The sequence below is a fragment of the Ranitomeya imitator genome, chromosome 1, assembly GCF_032444005.1.
Source record: "Ranitomeya imitator isolate aRanImi1 chromosome 1, aRanImi1.pri, whole genome shotgun sequence".
In the NCBI taxonomy this organism is placed as follows: Eukaryota; Metazoa; Chordata; class Amphibia; order Anura; family Dendrobatidae; genus Ranitomeya; species Ranitomeya imitator.
In genome coordinates, this window is record NC_091282.1 from 433,554,893 (window position 1) to 433,580,104 (window position 25,212).

A 25,212-nucleotide genomic window follows, 5' to 3' on the forward strand; every position below is an offset into this window, starting at 1 on the left:
CAGTAGCCCCATATAATGCTCCATAAAGTTCATGATGGGCCCCATAAGATGCTCCATACAAAATATGCCCCATATAATGCTCCATAAAATTTATGATGGGCCCCATAAGATGCTCCATATTAAAATATGCCCCATATAATGCTGCACAAATGCTGATTATGGCACCATAAGATGCTGCATATAAAAATGTGCCACATATAATGCTCCATGCAGTTCATTATGGCCCCATAAAATGCTCCATATAACAATGTGCCACATATAATGCTCCATACAGTTCTTTATTGCCCCATAAGATGCTCCATATAACAATGTGCCACATATAATGCTGCTGCAATAAAAAAAAAAAGACATACTCACCTCTCGCCGCTGCCGGTGCTGCTCAGCGTCCCGTCTCTCCGCAGTGACTGTTCAGGCAGAGGGCAGAGCGCACACTAATGCGTCATCTCGCCCTCTGACCTGAATAGTCACTGCAGAGGTTGCGGAAGACTGGGTGGCGGTGGAACGAGGGAAGGTTAATGCCTGCTCCCGGCGCGGTCACTGGCAGCTTCTCCCGGACAGATGGTCTCCGGCGCCCGCAGCTTCTTCCTCTGTTCAGCAGTCACTGGTACCTCTCATTACAGTAATGAATATGCGGCTCCACCCCATGGGACATGCAGGGACCGCGTCAGGAGCTCCAGGAGCAGGTGAGTATGTGACCGTCATCGCTCCCCCTCAGCCGCTGACCCCCTCGCCCCCCCCACCCCCGCCAACCATGACGCGAGTATAAGCCGAGAAGGGCACTTTCAGCGCATTTTTTTTTTGTCTGAAAATCTCGGCTTATACTTGAGTATATACGGTATTACTGCTTATTTAGGTCAGGGTTCTGGTTTTCTTCTGCAGAACTTGAAATTTGCGAAGTTAAATGATACTGCTGTATCCACCCTTAATGGGGGCACTTCAAGGGTAGTTCCATCATTGAATCAGCAATCACTATTTTGTGGCTGCTGTAAATGTAGAGTTAGGGCTCTTTAACACTTCCGTCTTTTCAGGTCTGTTGCAATGCGTGGTTTTGGGAAAAAAAAACGGATCCTGCAAATGTGCCCGCAGGATACGTTTTTTTCCCATAGACTTGTATTAGCGACGGATGGCAACTCGTCGCATCCGTCGTGCGATGGATCCGTCGTATTTTGGCGGACCGTCTGGAAAAGAATGTTCAATGTAACGTTTTTTGTCTGCGTCAGGAAAACGTGTCGCGACGGATCCTGCGGCATACGTCGTCGACTAGAATGGAAACCTATGGACGCAGGATCAGTCGTGACACGTCGTATGACGGAATCCAGCGCTGGAATCCGTTTTTTTACACTGAGCATGCTCAGAATCAGGAATTTGTAGCTACTGTAATTGGCCAGGCCCCAAATCTATATAAACCGGGCCTGGGGCGTCACCCCCAAATGTGCCAGCAAGACTCCTGTCAGCCTGAAGACAGCCAGCCAGTCAATATATTGGTTTCCCTATTTTCCAGTAGTCAATCACATTTGAGAGACTCCCATTTTTAGGCATGGAAAACGGATCCGTCTAAAAATGGTAAAAACGGATGCAACGGATCCAGTTTTTCGACAGAACCGTCTAGCAGATCCGTCGAAATACTGGATGCGTTGCATACGTTTTTCACTATTTTTGATGCATCCGTCGATACGTCGCGCCGACGCATTGTGATGGATTAAAAAAACCGGATGTGTGAAAGTAGACTTATCCACACATGCCCAGCTCACTTCATTAATTTCTGTTGAAAATCTGAAAACAGCTGAGCAAGCTTGCACATTTATCGGACATTCATGGGATATGTCATAAATGTTTAAGATGACAAAAGTCCTTCAAAGAGGCTGTGCACCAATTTGAGCTTGATGACCTGTTTTTAGGAAAGGTTATCAATATTTGATCGGCGGGAGTACGACAACTGAGGGTATGTGCACACGTCCGGAATGCATGCAGAATTTTCCTGAGATAAACCTGAGGTTTTCCGCATGAATTCTGCATCTGTTTTTTTTGGGGGGCGGATTTTATGCGTTTTTTCCCAGACACTCCAAAACGATGGGAAATCCGCAAAAAATCCGCCAAAATAATGAACATGTTGCTTCTTTTTCCGGAATGCGTTTTTTTTTGCGGAAAAAAACGCAACATGTGCACAAAAAATGCGGAATGCATTCTAAATGATAGGATGCATAATGTATGCGTTTTATAGCATTTTTATCGCGAAAAAACGTGCAAAAAACGCGAAAATTCCTGAACGTGTGCACATACCTCGAATGTCCCGATCTGCTGTTATCAGTTTAGTGGATTACCTGACCTAAACTGTGCATGGACCCATTACAGCACCGTTCCATATGCTTTTTGGTTGCTACTCCAAGTTACTTCAGTACAGTTCTCCTTCACTAGAAATGGTGGCAATAATCAAACTAGTGGAGACCTCCCTTTTAAGGTATGCAGCTTATCAATTGAGCACAATAATAGACACACTAATAAAATAGTTGTTAACATATTATAGAAGACCTTTCATTCAATTTTTCATGTTGAATTGGACGAATAAAGTATTGGTGGCTGCATAACGGAATAAAACATTAAAGGTTTTTTTAATTTTGCCTCTGTTGTGGAAATATTACATTTTCCTTTTTTTTTTAAAGGGAACAAACCCCCCCCAGGGTGTTTTTAATCAAAAGAGCCACCTTCAGCAGCACTAAGGCTGCATAATGTGAAGGTGGCTCTTACGTTTCTGATCCCTAGTAACACTGAAATACTGACTTTTATAAATTGCTGCCATACCTGTATTGAGTCCCAGAGGTATGGTATCTCCCCCCGTTTCAGCTGCCTCCCAGCCGTCCATCATCCCAATCTCTTGCATCTTTAGAAGATCAAAGATAAACCTAGCTAAACTGCGGCAGTGCGTGGCTCTTCAGATGTTCTATATTTAAGAATCCCTGTGGAGCCTCAATTCTACCATGCCCCTAACCTCCTTAGTAATAGTAATTTAAGGGAAAATCTGCTTTGCAAAATCATCCATTCCATTATGGAAATAAAAGTACTTATCTCACTTAAAAACCCTTTAGCTGCATACTAAGCATATCAATGCAATAAAGATAAACCAATTTTATGGTATTATGATGCTCAATATTATTCTGAAAAACAAATGTATGCATTAATACTGTATTGGTTTAGGTGTTTATACGGTCCAAAATTGCACTCAATGTTTTTTTTTTTACTTTGGCCCTATTTTCTCGCTGGTCTTGATGCGGGGGTGTGGTAGCGGCAGATACCCTCTTCATGAATCTTGAGCGTGGGCCATATCAGAAATCTTGTAAGGGACTGAAGTGAGATTTTTCACATACGGAATGCCACAGATTGTCATGAATTAGACGAGCTGTGGCATCCCACCTCAGCTTGGCCCATTTTGGCAGAGAAATTGGCATGAAAATGTCAAAAGTTGCAAAATTTTGGCACTAGTGTGATCATGCCATTTAATGAATTAGGTGCCTCTAACAGAAATATCATCCAGTCACATGCCGGAGTACATTTCTGGAGTACTTTGTGCCACCAGTGTAGCTTAACTTTTCATGAATTATATGAGCATTCTTGGCCACATTCTGTGCCATCCATTCACCGACCATATTAACATAGCTGGCCAGGACTGGCGTGAAAACTTTTGCTCAACTTCTCAATTGCGCACACACAAAAAATGGATTTATTAAAGTATAATATGCCAGAGTTCTGGAGTAAATCCCCTTAACGATTCAGCCCCTAAGGGTGCATTTACACTGGCCTGGTAGTAAACGAGTCTTCCTAGGAACATGCATTCTCAATAATTGGCCAGTCACCCCACAGACGAGCAATATGATCGTTTGTCTAATGTACATGTACATCGAAGGTCGCGTACAAGGTGTATAGCACTGGCTCGGGTTGTAACCCTTAATTGATGCTGTGTAACCATTTAAATGCCTTATTTCAATAAAATTTCAATCGGCCCCCATTGACATTGTTGTTTTTATTATTATTTATAATTATTATTATTATTATTGTTATCTGCATTTAGCATACATTTTAAAGTATTTTATATTTTGTTAGACCACACCTTTTATGGACACAACAATGTTAACTTTTTTACTTACCGTATATTTCTTTTAACAGGAAAAAGAGGGGGTGACTTAAACTTCTACATTTAAGATTTATTACAATTTTTTATTTTTTAAATTTGTATTTATTTTTATATCTCTTAGGGAATTTTTAAATGCTAAATCATTGTATGGTAGTTTGAGCAAGACTTGTATAGTAGAAATGTCATTCTTCGTATGGCAGACATTGAGAAGGGATTATGCATTTTGGTATCGTTTTGTACTGTTGAAATCTGGTGCCAAGGTCTTTGGCGATAGTCTTGTACCCTTCAGACTTCTTGTGCTTGGTGGTAATGGAATTTCAGGTTTGCTTAGATATTTTAGTTTTGTGTTTTTTTTCCATTCTGAACAGAAACTGAGAGGAAGCTCTCCATATCTCAAAATTACTCAAAGTTGTTTTTCCGCTTGGAAGCTCATCAAAAACACTGGGTGCCCATGCTGACTTTTTTTGAGCATCAAAGCTACCATGCATAGGCTAATTAAAGGGAATCTGTCAGCAGGTTTGGCTATGTAATCTGAAGACAGCCGGAGATAGAGGCTGAAACACAGAATTCAGGGATGTGTCCCTTGTCAAAGTTTGTGCTGTTTACTAACTGTGGCAATGTTAATCTCTTAGTGATAAATCCTTCAGACTACTCTGGCAACGCCCCCTCCTGTGATAAGTAGCTCACTGTATATATACATTGCGCACAGTCTGCTGTGGGCGGGGGCAGCTTCCTCAGCTCTGCTTTATTGCTAAACTAAACGCTCTGATTGTGTCAGAATGGCTGCATCCTGTAAACTAGGTGATACATCCTTGGATTCAGCTTCTCTTTCCCTACCGCCATGCTGCTCTCAGATGAGGTAGCAGATTCCCTTTAAAGTCATGAGAGCACAGACCAGATGGGTCCAGGTGAGCCTAGGTTCTAATTTCTCACAGGATAGTTGTGATTTTTTTTTCATTTGGTTCCATTATGTCCTGGCATTGTTTTGCATTCAGTATCCTTTTTTAGATATAGATTTTTTTATATTTATTTTTGTGTCTTATTCTTCTCTGTATCAAACATAGATATACATCTGACACATACCCGTATTTTCTGGAGTATAAGACGACTGGGTGTATAAGACGACCCCCAACTTTTCCATATAAAATATGGAGTTTGGGATATGTTCGCTGTATAAGACGGGGGTCATCTTATACGCCCAGTCATCTTACATAGCGTGTGCGGTCCGGATGGTTCCCAGGGTCTGGAGGAGAGGAGACTCTCCTTCAGGCCTTGGGATCCATATTCATGTAAAAAAAAAAAAAGAATACAAATAAAAAATATGGGACGCGACCGCGACGTCCTCTAAGGTCCTTTGCTCAATGCATCCTTAGGAACGGAGGCCGCCGCTTGCACCGCTGAGAGCCGGGGGCTGTCGGAGGGTAAGTATATCACATATTTTTTATTTTTGTTCTTTTTTTTTTTACATGAATATGGATCCCAGGGCCTGAAGGAGAGTCTCCTCTCCTCCAGACCCTGGGAACCATCCAGGACCGCTCCCTGCACACGCCATACCCGGCGTATAAGACGATCCCCGACTTTTGAGATGATTTTCAGGGGTTAAAAAGTAGTCTTATACGCTGGAAAATACGGTACATCCAAACTGTTTCACTAAACACTTTTTATTCTTGGAGACTTTTACATCGCGTGCTAAGTATTCAGGGGTGCCAATCATATTGTCTCAACTTTTTACAACATATTTGTGAAGGTCTTCCATGATGTAATATATTCTCCTTTCTTTTCTTTAGAGTTGATTGATGTAACCTGCACCCTGTTGTTGCTGAACCCAGATTTCACTACTGCATGGAATGTAAGGTATGTATCCTTCTTTTGCCTTTTCTTAAGAGACTCTGTCAGCGCAGAATTACTGTTGAAGCCAAATACAGAAGCTCGGTGCAACATTGGCGGGGCCAATCATTTTATATACTCCTTCCCACTTGTTTTCCCTCAATCTCCATCCCCTTCTTCCTTGATTGACATCTCTGGCTTCTTAGAGCCAGAAAAAGGTGGTGATAGATAGAAAACAAGTAGGTATGATGGTGTATATCAATACTTGGCGCCATCATGATGCATTGAGCGCCTCTACTTGGTTTGAAAAGTTATTCTGTGCTGACAGTGTCCCTTTAATGGGAAACTTGGACCTTGTGTTTGTCTTGCGTCTATCATTATAAATCACGCGAGAGCCATTGCATAGCAACAATTATTTTAATTATCGTATATTAAGCATCGGGCTTCGGTGACTCGCTTTTTCAACTGGGATTTTTGGAGATCTGTGTGTCACTCATACAGGCATCAGACCTTCTTATAAGGTAAAATTTCATAGGCTTTACAATGCTGGTTCATCACCAGTTATTAATATTTGCACTACTGGCACATGGTTTAATGGAGAAAAATAACATTTTACGTTCTTGGACTTTATAATTCTGGTCTCTCAGTTTAAGTAGGATAATATACAAGCCAGCCAGATGCACAAGTAAGTAGCTGGTGCATTCAAATGTAGGGAAAAAATAACATACATTGTAGAAGATCACTAAAATAATGTATTTTGGCAGATAATTATTATGAAGATTTTTTAAGATATTTGTGACGCTGGTTTTGCTCGTTAGTGAGCCCCCTCCTTGCAGGGATGTTACATCACCGATTAGAGGTGTAGCCTGCTCCCAGCTACTTGTAACAGCTGTAGATAAGCCCCTGATGCCGGTGGGCTTAGCTCAACTTCCATTTTGGGGGTGACAGGTTCCCTTTAATAGAACACAAGTTGTCTGTGTAGATCTAAATCTTAATATCTGATTTAGAAATGGAATATTCTGGAAAAGAGTATGTGAGCACGTCTTTACGATAGTTTTGGTTATTACTAGTTTTTAAAATCAATTATGAAACTTTGTATTTTTATGTAATGTTCTTGACCCTTCTGATTCCCTGTGCCTGTATATATTATTATAGGCCTATGACAAATGTCAGAGATCTGGCAGGGGTAGGAGTTTGTTTTGTTCATCCATGATATAATAATGTGATGTTTTGTTTTTCTCTCTGTTGGATGAAATGGTCTGTGACTTCTTGTTAGGCCAGGGTCACACTTGCGAGTGTAGTGCAAGAAAATCGCGCATCAATATCCGGCACTGCCACCGGCACTCAGGACCAGAGCGTGCGGCTGCATGTATTTCTAGTTTCTCGCATCACACTCGCAAGTGTGACCCCGGCCTTTCTCGGCATAACTTTAAAAGGAAGCGCAGGTACCAGATGTGCCTATTTGTACTAACTTTTAGTTGATCAGTAACATGCCTTCTATTCACCAGGAAAGAGTTGATCCAGTCTGGGGCTCTCAACCCAGAAAAGGATTTGCAGCTTGGAAAACTGGCCTTGACGAAGTTCCCAAAAAGTCCTGAAACGTGGATCCACAGGTCTAGTATTTAGTGGTTTTCGTGCAATTTCTTACTGGTTTACCCATTACTGTTCCATCAGAGTCCACCCCTCCCAGTTGTGGCGTGTCTTGTCTCTCACCTAACATTAGATCGTACACAAAGACAAGCTAAAGGGATTGTCCCCCTTGCAGAATCTAGAAAAGAGAAACAAACAGAGTATCACTTAAGGTACCGTTACACTAAACGATTTACCTACAATCACGACCAGCAGTGATGTCACCACTGTGCTCTGCTTTACGGCCGACACTGACAGTCAGTGCAGGGAAGCTCTCGGCCGGAGCGCGTGCATTAGCAGCGCTCCTGCCGAAAGCAGTTTTAAACATGTGGATGCTGGGGGACGTGACAGACATCAGAATGTGAGTATGTACTTTTTTTTTTTTTACTAGTACAATGGTAACCAGGGTAAATATCAGGTTACTAAGCGCGGCCCTGCGCTTAGTAACCCGATATTTACCCTGGTTACAAGTGAACACATCGCTGGATCGGCGTCACACACGCCGATCCAGCGATGACAGCGGGTGATCAGTGACCAAAAAAAGGTCCTGATCATTCCCCAGCGACCAACGATCTCCCACAGGGGCCTGATCGTTGGTCGCTGTCACACATAACGAGATCGTTAGCGGGATCGTTGCTACGTCATAAAAAGCGTGACGTTGCAACGATATCCTTAACGATATCGTTATGTGTGAAGGTACCTTTAGGCTATGTGCACACGTATTAAATGTGGTACAGAATTTTCTGCACTAAATCCGCAGGTGCGTTTTTTTTGTGTGTTTTTTAATGCGTTTTTTGTGCAGATTTTACCACTGTGGATTTCTATTATGGAGGGGTGCAGAAACGCTGCAGAACTGCACAAAAGAAGTGACATGCATTTCTTTGAAATCTGCAGCGTTTCTGCGCAGATTTTTCTGCACCATGTGCACAGCTTTTTTTTTCACATTGATTTACATTGTACTGTAAATCACAGTGCAGTTCTGCAGCGTTTCTGCTGCAGAAAAATCTGCTGCAGTTCTGCACTAAATCTGCATCGTGTGCACATACCCTTATACTTCCTGGGTCCAGCGCTAGTTTTATTCTGCTGCCCAGTCTCATTATTGGCTGCAGCACTGTTAATGTGACACCAGCACTGCAACCAGTGACCAGGGCAGCGGTGTAGAGCCTGCGCTGGATCCACAGAGGTAAGCAATAGGCTATGTTCACATGTTGCATTTTTTGTTTTTTTTATGCAAATTTTAAGCTGCGTTTTTGAGTACCAACAAATCTGAGATTTCAGAAATCTCATGCACACAGTGTTTTTTTTTTTTTTTTCCTGACTGATTTGGAAAACTGCAGCATGTCTCTTCTTTCTGCATTTTTGCAGCGTTCTTTCACCTATAGAAAGCAATGACTAAGTGCAAAAATGCAGGTATCAGGTTTTGTTTCTGCGTTTTTTATGCAAAAACCTTAAGGAAGTTGCATCATAATTTTTTTGGGTGGAACTAAACGTTTATCAGTATGCACAAGAGACAAGAAAAATGCACAAAAAAAAAAAACAGCAAAAATTGCAGCTTCCAGCAAGTTTTGCCTGCAGTAAAAAAAAAAATGCAGCAAAAACGTAACTTGTGAACATAACCATACTCTGTTTTGTTTTTCTATAACTACTGCAGCCTATGAAATAAAAATTTCTCAAAGGGTTCAACTCCTTCTAAGGCCGGGGTCACAATTGCGAGTGCAATGCGAGAAACTCGCGCGAGTCTCTCGCCTCAATACCCAGCACTGCCGCCGGCACTCGGGACTGGAGCGTTTAGCTTCATAGAAATACAAGCAGCCGCACACTCCGGTCTCGAGTGCTGGCGGCAGTGCCGGTATTGATGCGAGAGACTCGTGCGAGTTTATCGCATTGCACTCGCAAGTGTGACACCGGCCTTATACTCCCAGTTACTAGTGTATGATCCAGTTTTTGAAATGGAATTCAAGGTAGCAAAAGTATTTGGGATTAATTTTCTGCTGCTAAGAATTATGCACGTTTTCTAACCCTATGGGTATGTTCCCACGGTGTGGGTTGGATGTTGCGTATAGGAAAAATCAGCCGCACTCAAAATGGTTGAAAGTTCAGCAAACTGTGTAGTTTCTTTATTAACATATACAATAAACATCACCAGGTGCTTTTTTAGGAGGTAAATGGGTGGCAGACAATTCAATTCAGGTAACGTTTCGACCCCAGCAGGTCTTTATCAAAACCTCACTGTAAAACAGATACAAACATATAAGTGAACTGTACATACAGTGGGGCAAAAAAGTATTTAGTCAGTCAGCAATAGTGCAAGTTCCACCACTTAAAAAGATGAGAGGCGTCTGTAATTTACATCACAGGTAGACCTCAACTATGGGAGACAAACTGAGAAAAAAAAATCCAGAAAATCACATTGTCTGTTTTTTTTAACATTTTATTTGCATATTATGGTGGAAAATAAGTATTTGGTCAGAAACAAACAATCAAGATTTCTGGCTCTCACAGACCTGTAACTTCTTCTTTAAGAGTCTCCTCTTTCCTCCACTCATTACCTGTAGTAATGGCACCTGTTTAAACTTGTTATCAGTATAAAAAGACACCTGTGCACACCCTCAAACAGTCTGACTCCAAACTCCACTATGGTGAAGACCAAAGAGCTGTCAAAGGACACCAGAAACAAAATTGTAGCCCTGCACCAGTCTGGGAAGACTGAATCTGCAATAGCCAACCAGCTTGGAGTGAAGAAATCAACAGTGGGAACAATAATTAGAAAATGGAAGACACACAAGACCACTGATAATCTCCCTCAATCTGGGGCTCCACGCAAAATCCCACCCCGTGGGGTCAGAATGATCACAAGAACGGTGAGCAAAAATCCCAGAACCACGCGGGGGGACCTAGTAAATGAGCTGCAGAGAGCTGGGACCAATGTAACAAGGCCTACCATAAGTAACACACTACGCCACCATGGACTCAGATCCTGCAGTGCCAGACATGTCCCACTGCTTAAGCCAGTACATGTCCTGACCCGTCTGAAGTTTGCTAGAGAGCATTTGGATGATCCAGAGGAGTTTTGGGAGAATGTCCTATGATCTGATGAAACCAAACTGGAACTGTTTGGTAGAAACACAACTTGACGTGTTTGGAGGAAAAAGAATACTGAGTTGCATCCATCAAACACCATACCTACTGTAAAGCATGGTGGTGGAAACATCATGCTTTGGGGCTGTTTCTCTGCAAAGGGGCCAGGACGACTGATCCGGGTACATGAAAGAATGAATGGGGCCATGTATCGTGAGATTTTGAGTGCAAACCTCCTTCCATCAGCAAGGGCATTGAAGATGAAACGTGGCTGGGTCTTTCAACATGACAATGATCCAAAGCACACCGCCAGGGCAACGAAGGAGTGGCTTCGTAAGAAGCATTTCAAGGTCCTGGAGTGGCCTAGCCAGTCTCCAGATCTCAACCCTATAGAAAACCTTTGGAGGGAGTTGAAAGTCCATGTTGCCAAGCGAAAAGCCAAAAACATCACTGCTCTAGAGGAGATCTGCATGGAGGAATGGGCCAACATACCAACAACAGTGTGTGGCAACCTTGTGAAGACTTACAGAAAACGTTTGACCTCTGTCATTGCCAACAAAGGATATATTACAAAGTATTGAGATGAAATTTTGTTTCTGACCAAATACTTATTTTTCACCATAATATGCCAATAAAATGTTAAAAAAACAGACAATGTGATTTTCTGGATTTTTTTTTCTCAGTTTGTCTCCCATAGTTGAGGTCTACCTATGATGTAAATTACAGACGCCTCTCATCTTTTTAAGTGGTGGAACTTGCACTATTGCTGACTGACTAAATACTTTTTTGCCCCACTGTATATACATGTAATATATTAAAAAGAACCGAAAAAAAAGGGGAAACAAGAAAAACAATAACAAAAACAACAAGAACATCAGGTCCAAAATTCATAATGGTACTAATTGACAGCTGTAACAACAGTACTCTGTCCCATACAATTGCAAGAACATGCTGTGGAGACCCTATTATAGGGGTGGGGAGTCCCCAATATTTGCAGGTAGGAGCAAGGCTATTCCGGAGAAACAGTCACATAGAGCACATATACAAATCTAAAACAGGAAAACCAGGTGCAGCGATCCGGTCGCTGATGAAATGCACTGACCTTATGCCAAAGAGGTAGAGGAGAGGAGAAAGAGCCGAGTTCCCATAGGGCTAAGGGGAAGTAGAGAGAAGGGAGAGAGAACAACAGGGGATAAGCAAATGCCCAGTAAAACAAGTAAGCCACTGTAAGCAAGAGGAGAAAGCCTTAATAATTACCAGCTCCGGAGGAGTTGTGTGAAAGCGCATCCGCCTAGTGGGTGATGTGGGGGCCAATGTGTAAGGCCACGGGTATTTATGCACAAGACCCATACAGTCATATCCGGGTCTACGCAGTGGCTCAGGCTGGGAAAGAGGCTAGGAACGCTGTATGTATGTTCAGATGTACTTGGACTATTTTGTTCATGCCTGCACCAACCCAGTGACAGTGTGCACATCTTTTTTTCTGGGTTGGATGTTGCATTCATCCACATTGTCCAACCCACAGCGTCCAGATATTACAACATAGTGGATGGGATTTCAAGAAATCCCATGCCCACTATATCGTGCTCTGACGCCCGTGGCTCACCCGCGGAGACAGACATGCGGCTCGTCTTTCCAGACTGCAGCATGTCAATTTATGTGTCTCCACAAGATAAATATCACCCATACAGTGTATTGGACGTGGTGAATCTACACTGTTCAATGAACACATGCGGAATCACCTGCAGTCAATAGGTGGCAGCGCCCTTGGACACAGCGGACATGTGCTGCGTCCAAAGCGCTGCCAATTACTGACTGTGTGCACTCGACCTAAGACTATCTTTCATTAGTCATTGAAATCTATGTAAATAATTTCATGGGAAACCGACATCAATAAATACACTTCTCAAAAAAATAATGGGAACACTTAAACAACAGAATATAACTCCAAGTCAATCAAACTTCTGTGAAATCAAACTGTCCACTTAGGAAGCAACACTGATTGACAATCAATTTCACATGCTGTTGTGCAAATTGAATAGACAACAGATGGAAATTATTGGCCTTTATCAAGACATACTCAGTAAAGGAGTGGTTCTGCAGGTGGGGACCACAGACCACATCTCAGTACCAATGCTTTCTGGCTGATGTTTTGGTCACATTGGAATGTTGGTTGTGCTTTCACACTCATGGCAGCATGAGACGGACTCTACAACCCACACAAGTGGCTCAGGTAGTGCAGCTCATGCAGGATAGCACATCAATGCGAGCTGTGGGAAGAAGGTTTGCTGTCTGTCATCGTAGTCTCTAGAGGCTGGAGGCGCTACCAGGAGACAGGCCAGTACACCAGGAGACGTGGAGGGGGCCTTAGGAGGGCAAAAAACCAGCAGCAGGACCGCTAGCTCAGCCTTTGTGCAAGGAGGAGCACTGCCCGAGCCCTGCAACATGACGGTTAGAAACCGACTCCATGAGGATGGTCTGAGTGCCCGACATCCACAAATAGGGGTTGTGCTCTCAGCCCAACACTGTGCAGGATGCTTGGCATTTGCCACAGAACACCAGGATTGGCAAATTCGCCACTGGCGCCCTGCGCTCTTCACAGATTAAAGCAGGTTCACAGTGAGCACATGTGACAGACTTGACAGAGTGTGGAGACGCCGTGGAGAGTGATCTGCTGCCTGCAACATCCTTCAGCATGACCGGTTTGGCAGTGGGCCACACAGCCCTCCATGTGCTTGCCAGAGGTAGCCTGACTGCCATTAGGTACCGAGATGAGATCCTCAGACCCTTGTGAGACCATATGCTGGTGCGGTTCGCCCTGGGTTCCTCCTAATGCAGGACAGTGCCAGGCCTCATGTGGCTGGAGTATGTCAGCAGTTCCTGCAAGATGAAGGCATTGAAGCTTTTGACTGGCCCGCCCTTTCCTCAGACCTGAATCCGATTGAACACATCTGGGACATCATGTCTCGCACCATCCACCAACATCACCACAGACTGTTGAGGATTTGGCGGATGCTTTAGTCCAGGTCTGGGAGGAGATCCCTCAGGAGAACATCCACCATCTCATCAGGAGCATGCCCAGGTGTTGTAGGGAGGTCATACAGGCACATGGAGGCCACAAACACTACTGAGCATCACTTCCTTGTCTTGAGGCATTTCCACTGAAGTTGGATCAGCCTGTAACTTCATTTTCCACTTTGGTTTTGAGCATCATTCCAACTCCAGACCTCCGAGAGATATTAGTTGTGATTTTCCTTGATCATTTTTAGGTTTTATTGTTCTCAACAAATTCCACTGTGTAGTGAATAAAGATTTACAACTGGAATATTTTATAAACATCGGCACCGCGCTTGGGTTATTAAAGAAATGCCATTACCCTAAAACCCCTGGGTATGCTGGTGAAAACATGTGTCCTGCTGCAAACGAAATATGAGATGTCGCGCTAAAAGTCAGGCGCTGCACTGCTGTGTACTTAGAATGAGCCCCTTTTAGGAAACAATGTTAAGTGGCCAAATGGAAAAAAAGGAAGAAAGGAGGGGATTCCTTACCGTGAATAACGATACTGGGCACGCTCCGCTGCTGATGGGTGTATGGACGGATGAGGCACAGTCATAAAACGCTGGCGATGATCAGAGGGTGGGCACGCAGGAGAGTGTGCAGTCAGGCGGTGCGGGTTAGCCCTGATGAAGAAGGGCGTTCACCCTTTGAAACGCGTCGGTAATCCTTTTGGTCCTCGGGAGCCTCCATAGGCCTGTGACGTCACACGCTGCTTGTCAGCGTCGGCCATCTTTGTTTCCTAGTGCAACCAGGGACGCCTCCGGCCGGGACGTTCGCTGGCTCTGCACTCAGTAGCGGCACTTCATACCGCTCGTCCGCACACGCTTCTGTGTGCCCACCCTCCGGTCATCGCTAGTTGGCATGGATTATGCTACATCTGCACCGCCCGACCGCACACGCTCCTGCGTGCCCACCCTCTGATCATCGCCAGCGTTTTATGACTGTGCCTCATCTGTCCATACACCCATCAGCAGCGGAGCATGCCCAGTATCCTTATTCACGGTAAGGAATCCCCTCCTTTCTTCCTTTTTTTCCATTTGGCCCCTTAACATTGTTTCCTAAAAGGGGATCATTCTAAGTACATAGCAGTGCAGCGCCTGACTTTTAGCGCGACATCTCATATTTCGTTTGCAACAGGACACATGTTTTCACCAGCATACCCAGGGGTTTTAGGGTAATGGCATTTCTTTAATAACCCAAGCGCAGTGCCGATGTTTATAACATTTTTTTGGTTCTTTCAGAAAGTGGCACATGTTCTGTGGCTACCAGCAGCTGGGTTATTGTGTTAGGTTATCCCCATTTATATAGTGGGTTGAGGTGTAGAGCGCCGGTGATAGTGTTTTGAACTGGAATATTTCATTCAGTGATATCTAAGGGTATGTGCACACGTTGCGGATTCTCTGCGGATCCACAGCGTTTTTTGCAGTGCAGAAACGCTGCAGATCCGCAATTGATTTACAGTACAATGTAAATCAATGAGAAAAAAAAAATGCTGTGCACACTTTGCGGAAAGTCCGCTGCGGAAACGCTGCGGTTTAAAAAAAAAGTAGCATGTCACTTCTTTTTTGTGAATCTGGAGTGTTTTCGTACCCATTCCATTATAGAAAACCGCAAGGGTAAAAAACGCAGCAAATCCGCAAGAAAACCGCAGCAAAAACGCACAAAAAACGCTGCGGAACCGCACAAAAAACGTGACAAATTCACTGGTGCGTTTTCCGCACCAGAAATTCCTAAGCCTAATCCGCAACGTGTGCACATAGCCTTAGACGTGGGATTTTAGTGTTCCCTTTATTTTTTGAGCAGTGTACATTACTAACATTTTCCAGTTCATTCACCATGACCACTCTGTCCGTCTTGCTGATCAGATCGGATGCAAACACTGCATGTTCCTTCTTTGCTGTGCTGTCCATGTTGCCATATGACATAATCACATTACTACCGTGTCCACAGCTCTGCGCATGCGCTGGCCTGTTCTGCTGCACCAAGCAGGGACCTCTGTGTAAATATTAGCTATCCTTATGCTGTCTAGTCCATGAGGTCACTTGGCTAATTTCATGTGGTTCCTGTTATAAGTGTTATGGTCTATATACCCATATTTGTGTAGGTATGGAACAGGCATTAATCCAGTGTTCCATAGAATAACCTAAAAACCTTTATACTAAATGTAACTTCAGCTGCTTATTTTCCTCTGATATCCTGCGTTTATTGGTAGGCAGGTATTCCTGTTTATCTTTAATGGAAGCTTCTAGCGATTTTTCGCTCCAGCTGCCTTTTAACTGATTTCCCATAGGAGCTGTGATTAGTTTCCCATCAGGCTCTTGTCTGTGGGCTCGTCTCATTTCTGTGAGCCAGAGTTGGACCCGCCAGTATCTAGTATTCCCTGAGATCATACACAAGACATGCAACGTTCTTCACACCAGAATCAATGTATATCCTAAGCAGCTAGATTTCTCACTACCATTGTGTATTCAGCTTGTAAGCGGGTATTATACAATGGGAAATCATTCCTAAATGCTGAGGTTTTATGTACTGCTGCTAAAGAGATTTAACCTTTTCCAGCCACGGCCATTTTTTTTCCTATGCGGTCTACCAAGAGCCATAACTTTATTCTCCTATTGATGTAGCCATGAGGAGGAGCTCAAGAGCAGAACTCTTGCTGCATACATCTAGTAGATGTGTGTTGTACACAGAATTTTCCTGTGTTTTTTTTTTTTTTTGTTTTTGCCTTCATGCTCCTATGCTGACATAAGACTTGTGGCTCTTGTAGGATAAGTAGGAAGGAGAAAAAAACGAAAAGAAAAATTAGCTGCGGTTAACCCCTTCATGACCGGGGGATTTTTCGTTTTTCCGTGTTCGTTTTTCGCTCCCCTCCTTCCCAGAGCCATAACTTTTTTATTTTTCCGTCAATTTGGCCATGTGAGGGCTTATTTTTTGCGGGACGAGTTGTACTTTTGAACGACATCATTGGTTTTAGCATGTCGTGTACTAGAAAACGGGAAAAAAATTCCAAGTGCGGTGAAATTGCAAAAAAAGTGCAATCCCACGTTGGTTTTTTGTTTGGCTTTTTTGCTAGGTTCACTAAATGCTAAAACTGACCTGCCATTATGATTCTCCAGGTCATTACGAGTTCATAGACACCAAACATGACTAGGTTATTTTTTATCTAAGTGGTGAAAAAAAATTCCAAACTTTGCTAAAAAAAAAAAAAAATTGCGCCATTTTCCGATACTTGTAGCGTCTCCATTTTTCATCATCTGGGGTCGGTTGAGGGCTTATTTTTTGCGTGCCGAGATGACGTTTTTAATGATAGCATTTCGGTGCAGATACGTTCTTTTGATCGCCCGTTATTGCATTTTAATGCAATGTCGCGGCGACCAAAAAAATGTAATTCTGGCATTTCGAATTTTTTTCCCGCTACGCTGTTTAGCGATCAGGTTAATACTTTTTTTTAATTGATAGATCGGGCGATTCTGAGCGCGGCGATACCAAATATGCGTAGATTTGATATTTTTTTTATTGATTTATTTTGATTGGGGCGAAAGGGGGGTGATTTAAACTTTTGTTTTTTTTATTTTTTTCACATTTTTTTAAACTTTTTTTTTTAACTTTTGCCATGCTTCAATAGCCTCCATGGGAGGCTAGAAGCAGGCACAGCGCGATCGGCTCTGCTACATAGCAGCGATCTGCTGATCGCTGCTATGTAGCAGAATTGCACGTGTGCTGTGAGCGCCGACCACAGGGTGGCGCTCACAGCAACGGGCAATCAGTAACCATAGAGGTCTCAAGGACCTCTATGGTTACCATTCACAAGCATCGCCGACCCCCGATCATGTGACGGGGGTCGGCGATGACGTCATTTCCGGCCGCCCGGCCGGAAGCGGTAGTTAAATGCCGCTGTCTGCGTTTGACAGCGGCATTTAACTAGTTAATAGGTGCGGGCAGATCGCGATTCTGCCCGCGCCTATTACGGGCACATGTCAGCTGTTCAAAACAGCTGACATGTCCCGGCTTTGGTGCGGGCTCCCGGCGGAGCCCTGCATCAAAGCAGGGGAGCCGGCATCGGACGGTATAGTACGTCCGATGCCGGTAAGGGGTTAAAAGGGGTAAATGCTACTAAAAATGCGTAATAAAATTACTTGTGGAGTGGAATAGAGAAAAAAAAAGCGACTTCTGCCATTGTACAGTGGCTTGCTTTTACCTTTTCACTGAGGGTAAAAATGGCCTGGTAACATTTATTGTGCAGGTCAGTACTATTGTAATGTTATAAGACTTTTCATTTTCTTGTGAGGTGGGAAAGGACTCACTATATTCTAAGATTCATAACATATTTTTTTTCTTGTGAATGGAATTGCGTGAGGGCTTTTTTTTTTTTTTCTTGCAGGACATTTTTTATTTATTTTTACAGAGTTATAAAACGGGACTTTAATAAAATTATTTATTAAATAATCACTTTATGCCTCCCTGCTGGCACGCACATGGCCCCCCTGTCTCTATATATGCCCCCTGCTGGCACGCACATGCCCCCCCACCCTGTCTCTATACATGCCCCCCCCCCCCGTCTCTATATATGCCCCTCTTCTGCCATGCACATGATAAAATAACAAACACTTAATCACCTTCCGATGATGGGTCCATGCTCCCAGCTCCTCGGTTGCACTTCCTGTTTCCCTGGCATCGGATAATGTGACCTGGGCACACAGTGATGACATCACTGTGCTGTGCCGATCACATGATCAGATGTCTGCACAGACACAGGAAGAGCCACGGGAGAACTGGGAGCACGGAGCCATCATCAGAAGGTGAGTTAAGTGTTTGTTATTATATTGTGCATGCCAGCAGGGGGGCATGTAGTGACTGGGGGGGGCATGTGTGTGCCAGCAGGGGGGAATATAGTGACCGTGGCGGCCGTGTGTGCCAGCAGGAGGCACATAGAGTGACCGGGGGGGGGGGGCATATTCATGATGGGGTGGGGGGAGTGCAGGCATATGCAATATGCACCACTCTCCTGTTAACCTCGCGGCTTCAGCACCGATGTGATGGACAGCGGGTGCAGTGAATATTACATGAGGCTAATGAGCGGGAGCACCTGACCTCCCGCCGTCTCAGCAGCCTGCCCACTCCAGCCCCCTGACACCACTCCAGAGTCCCCCCTCCCCCCCCCCCTCTACAGCACAGCATACAGATTCGGATTATAAGATGCACCCCCCACTTTCCCCAAAAAGTTGGGGGAACAAAAATGCATATTATAGTCCGAAAAATACGGTGTATCTTCAGTTCCCACTAGAATTGTCATGTTGAGAAATAACATTAGGTTCTGCCCAAAGAAGTTACACAATGGGCAATAAAACTGGACAGACACCTGGTTTAAATCATAGAAGTTGTGAAACACCAGAATTATTGTTGATGCTTTAGAGCACTGAGGTTACACAATGCCTTTTGCCGTGTCTGTACGCTCAGATGGCAAACACTTCAATAAAGCCCTCCGTTCACCCGACATGGGCCTGAAGAGTGTCCTTTTGCCCTCCTCTCGGGCTAGTATGCATTTTAAAGCTAGTAACAACTCTTCAACTTTTGCCTTGACAGGAGATGGGTGTTGCAGCATCTTCTGCAGGAGCACATTCCTCCATCGGTTGTGAAAAAGGAAGCAAGTTGTCAGATGCTGACAGAGCAGCTCCAGGCTATTGTGCGAGAAGAGATGAATGTCTGTTGTGAAGCCGCAGGAAGGTACCCAAGCAACTACAATTCCTGGTCCCATCGCATTTGGGTTCTACAGCACCTGGGGAAACTAAATGCCAAGGTATTTGGAACTGGAAAACTAAAAGTTTTGAACATACTTAGTAAATTCGTTAGTCATTGTATATTTTTTTTTCAATATTCATTAAAAAAAAGAAAAATCAAGATGTTTGCACTGGTGAAATCTGTAAGAAATGGCAAGTTTTTATAGCTCTAAACTCTCACCTTCTCCCAAAGACTTCTTCTGGCTTTATGTATCAATCATAGATGTCTCTGGAAGCAGCCGATCAGTGCACGTGTGGCGGTTGATACCATTACAGCCATTTAGATTTGTTGCCTGCTCTATCATCAATGATCACTGCATGTACTTGTAAGAATAAATGTCTTTTGTAGGGTCCCAGATTGTAGATGGGGGGAAAAAATATAAATGAAAATGTAGTCTGCAGTTGTCGATACATTTTAATGGCTGTTAAAGGGAACCTGTCGCCAGAAAAAAAAAACGCTATTAGGGTAAGTTCACACAGGACTTTTTTGCTGCGTAATTTTGCTGCTTTTTTATGCTAATTTTCAGCTGCTTTTTACAGTACCAGCAAAGCCTATGAGATTTCAGAAATCTCATGCACACACATTGGTTTTTTGTTTGATCAGTATTTTGTGCTTTGCTGCGTTTTTTTGACATAGAGCATGTCACTTCTTTCAGGGTTTTTGCTGCGTTTTTTTCACCCATTGACTTGAATGGATGTTGAAAAAAACGCATCAAAAACGCAGGTATCATTATTTCTGCGTTTTTGCTGCTGAAAATCCAAGGACATTAGCCTAGAAAAAGAGAGAAAAAAAAACGCACCCAAAACACACCTAAATTAGCATAAAAAACGCACCAAAAAGTCCTGTGTGAACTTACCCTTAACCTGCAGATATGGGTTTAATTTGCAGGTCAATAGCGTTATTAACCTGCCCGATGCCAGCACTTAGCCAGAAGCAGGAAGAAAATTAACTTTATTCTTCCCTTACTCTTCAGTCGCTGGGGCGGCACTGGTGCTGGTTTAGTCAGAGTTTTATAGCACTTGAAATCACACACCCCCTCCCTTCCCGACATGTGTCAGTCAGGGCCGGGGGTGCGGTTATAGCTGGCGAACTAGCGCCGTCGCCATTCATTTTCTCCCTGCAGCGTTCGGTTAAGTGTGGGCACCATGCAGGTTTATAACGCTTTTTAACCTACAAATTACCCCCATGTCTGCAAGTTAATAGCGTTTTTCTCTGACAGGTTCCCTTTTACCACTGAGTACAGTACTCTTAATTTTTATTTATAATAAATAGGACTGTCCCAATAGAAAATCTATCTCTACGCATCTACCTCTAACCACCGAAATGTTGCTGTCAATTTTTGTTAGTGGCCTTTAAGATGTGCCACCCTTGAGTAGTTTTGAGTAGCCAACTGAAGACTCTTATTGCCAATTTTTGGTCATCGTGCCTTTCTTAAAAAAAAATGCAATTAAAATGTCATATGTACCCCAAAATAATGCAAATAGGAAAACTTAGTTCGGCACACGTAAAAAACAAAAACAAATAAAACCTTCACATCACTCCACTCGATTGCATTGAGGTCGGGACTTTGACTTGGCCATTCTAACACCTGGATATGTTTATTTGTGAAGCATTCCTTTGTAGATTTTGCTTTATGTTTGGGATCATTGTCTTGTTGGAAGACAATTCTCCGTCCCAGTCTCAGGTCTTTTGCAGACTCCAACAGGTATTCTTCAAGAATGTTCCTGTATTTGGCTCCATCCATCTTCCCATCAATTTTAACCATCTTCCCTTTCCCTGCTGAAGAAAATATATACCCCAAAGAGAATATTTACCAACAATAAATTCAAAAGAATTTTTTCATTAATAATTTTTATTATTTAAAAAGGACATAACACAATTAATAACATTTTTATTAAAATATACATATATATATAATTAATCCAGAATAAAATATATCATGAGATGAATACAATATAAACCAGTATGTGGGGGGGCTACGACACGCAAGAGCCAATCGATACAACAATCAATATTATATACCAATTGGATACAAATATAATCAAATAAAATATATTAGATAAAATAATATCACGGCTGACATGTACATAAAATTATTAATAATAACATATACCAAATATAAAAAATAATATACAATGAAAATAATAAAAATAATAATGAAGAAATATATGTATATATAATTCCCTACCAATTTAAACCTGCGCACATAAACCAAATACATAAATATTTAAATGAGATCCGACACTCGTCAAATGCATATCGGCACAAAAAAGCCTATAATTGATGCATCATTGGCAAACTGACAATAAATATATAAGCCAAAAATGTGAAAAAACTGTGAAAAATAAATGTGTAAAAATAAATATATTAAAAATTGCTATAAATCATATAAAAAAGAAAAAAAAGAAAAAAAGAAAAGTGTATGTGATTGTAAATTAATGAAGATATCTGATGTAAATATGATTGAAAAGTGAAAAAAATAAATGTTAGAAACTGTTAGAAAATAGCAGCTAAGTAAAGAAAAACGAGTGGCCATCATTACTTTAAGAAATGATGGTCAGTCAGTCTGAAAAATAGGGCAAACTTTGAAAGTGTCCCCAAGTGCAGTGGCAAAAACCATCAAGCAATACAAAGAAACTGGCTCACATGAGGACCGCCCCAGGAAAGGAAGACAAAGAATCACCTCTGGACTCTACGTCCCTGGTTCCCACCGTAAAGCATGGAGGAGGAGGTGTGATGGTGTCGGGGTGCTTTGCTGGTGACAGTGTTGGGGATTTATTCAAAATTGAAGGCTTACTGAACCAGCATGGCTATTACAGCATCTTGCAGCGGCATGCTATTCCATCCGGTTTGCGTTCAGTTGGACCATCATTTATTTTTCAACGGGACAATGACCCCAACACACACCTCCAGGCTGTGTAAGGGCTTCCAAGAAGGAGAGTGATGGGGTGCTACGCCAGATGACCTGGCCTCCACAGTTACCAGACCTGAACCCAATCGAGATGGTTTGGGGTGAGCTGGACCGCAGAGTGAAGACAAAAGGGCCAACAAGTGCTAAGCATCTCTGGAAACTCATTCAAGATTGTTGGAAGACCATTCCCAGTGACTACCTCTTGAAGCTCATCAAGAGAATGCAAAGAGTGTACAAAGCAGTCATCAAAGCAAAAGGTGGCTACTTTGAAGAACCTAGAATATGACATAATTTCAGTTGTTTCACACTTTTTTGTTAAGTATATAATTCCACATGTGTTAATTCATAGTTTTGATGCCTACAGTGTGAATGTACAATTTTCATAGTCATGAAAATACAGAAAAATCTTTAAAGGGAACCTGTCACCTGAATTTGGCGGGACTGGTTTTGGGTCATATGGGCGGAGTTTTCGGGTGTTTGATTCACCCTTTCCTTACCCGCTGGCTGCATGCTGGCTGCAATATTGGATTTAAGTTAATTCTCTGTCCTCCGTAGTACACGCCTGCACAAGGCAATCATGTCTTGCACTAGCGTGTACTATGGAGGACAGAGAATGAACTTCAATCCAATATTGCAGCCAGCATGCAGCCAGCGGGTAAGGAAAGAGTGAATCAAACACCCGAAAACTCCGCCCATATGACCCAAAACCGGTCCCGCCAAATTCAGGTGACAGGTTCCCTTTAAATGAGAAGGTGTCCAAACTTTTGATCTGTACTGTATATATAATCTCTCAAAACAAATAAGTAAAGGGAGCTTTTAAATACCACATCGTAGATATCTCTGGGTTAAATACTCCAGTTGCAAATTTGTATTCATTGCATAGTGGAATGTGTTCAGAACAATGAAACATAACAATTATCAATGTAAATTAAAATGAATATCCCATGGAGGTCTGGATTTGGAATGATGCTCAAAATCAAAGTGGAATATCAAATTACAGACTGATTCAACTTCTGTGGAAACACCTCATGGCAAGGAAAAGATGCCGAGTATTGTGTGTAGCCTCCACGTGCCTGTATGACCTCCCTACTGTACAATGCCTGGGCAGGCTCCTAATGAGGCGGCTGATGTTCTCCTGAGGGATCTCCTCCCAGACCTGGACTAAAGCATCCGTCAACTCCTGGACAGTGTGTGGTACAAGATGACGTTGGTGGATGGAGCGAGACATGAGCACATCTGGGACATCAATCGGATTCAGGTCTGGGGAACGGGCAGGCCAGTCCATAGCTTCAATGCCTTCATCTTGCAGGAACTGCTGACACACTCCAGCAACATGAGGTCTGGCATTGTCCTGCATTAGGAGGAACCCAGGGCGAACCGCACCAGCATATGGTCTCACAAGGGGTCTGAGGATCTAATCTCTGTACCTAATGGCAGTCAGGCTACCTCTGGCGAGCACATGGAGAGCTGTGCGGCCTTCCAAAGAAATGCCACCCCTTACCATTACTGACCCACTGCCAAACCGGTCATGCTGAAGAATGTTGCATTTTTCAGATCACTCTCCACGGCATCTCCAGACGCTGTCACGTCTGTCACATGTGCTCAGTGTGAACCTGCTTTCATCTGTGAAGAGCACAGGGTGCCAGTGGCAAATTTGCCAATTCTGGTGTTCTGTGGCAAATGCCAAGCGTACGGCACCCCATCTGTGGACGTCGGGCACTCAGACCATCCTCATGGATTCGGTTTCTTACCGTTTGTGCAGACACATGCAGATTTGTGGCCCTCTGGAGGTCATTTTGCAGGGATCTGGCAGTGCTCCTCCTGTTCCTCCTTGCACAAAGGTGGAGGTAGTGGTCCTGCTGCTGAGTTGTTGCCCTCCTATGGCCCCCTCCATGTCTCCTGGTGTACTGCCCTGTCTCCTGGTAGTGCATCCAGCCTCTGGACACCATGTTGACACACAGCAAACCTTCTTGCCACAGCTCGCATTGATGTGCTATCCTGGATGAGCTGCACTAGCTGAGCCACTTGTGTGGGTTGTCGAGTCTGTCTCATGCTACCAAGAGTGTGAAAACACAACCAACATTCAAAAATGACCAAAACATCAGCCAGAAAGCATTGGTACTGAGATGTGGTCTGTGGTCCCCACCTGCAGAACCACTCATTTATTGAGTGTGTCTTGATAATTGCCAATAATTTCCATCTGTTGTCTATTCCTTTTGCACAACAGCATGGTGCACAATACCACCACTGTTTATTTAAAAATTTTCTCGAAGCATGGGGTACAAAAGGAAGAAAAATGGGGGTAAGAGCAGGACAAACAAATGTGGGTAGGGAAATTACTTAAAGATAGGGCTGTGGAGTCATTAAGCCAAATGTCCGACTCTTCAATTTCCCTGACATCTGACTCCAGCTCCACAGCCCTGCCTCGCTACTGAGCATGTACATAAAGTGCAGCACAGATTTATCTCAACTAAAACCCTAGGTCTTTACATCAGGAACAGAACAGACATTTATAGGACATTTCATAACTTTCCCAAATTATTATGAAAACATTTACAGCACATCCTGCCCTGAACTACTGTACCCAGTTTATTATATATTTTAGGAGTCTGTCAGTCTATTTTATACCGACTCCACCAAATCGGACACAGACTCCGGCACCGACTAAATTACTCAGGCTCTATAGGCGTGCTTAAAGGGGTTCTGTTGTGAGGGAGTAGACAAAGGTTCTTGCATCCCTCTACAAATGGGGATAGGGCACTGATTTAAAAAAAAAAAAATAATAATAATCTTGAACCAGGAGGCA

The 25,212-nt window shown here is 43.2% G+C and overlaps 1 protein-coding gene across 1 annotated transcript in view; it reads left to right on the forward strand.

Annotated features, from left to right (window-relative positions):
• Positions 1-25,212, forward strand: part of PTAR1 (protein prenyltransferase alpha subunit repeat containing 1) — a 95,597-nt gene that overhangs the window by 53,193 nt on the left and 17,192 nt on the right. The window contains exons 3-5 of the mRNA XM_069763595.1: positions 5,914-5,980; positions 7,462-7,566; positions 19,301-19,514. Coding sequence (XP_069619696.1) covers positions 5,914-5,980; positions 7,462-7,566; positions 19,301-19,514 — 386 coding nt within the window. The remainder of the gene's footprint in view (positions 1-5,913; positions 5,981-7,461; positions 7,567-19,300; positions 19,515-25,212) is intronic.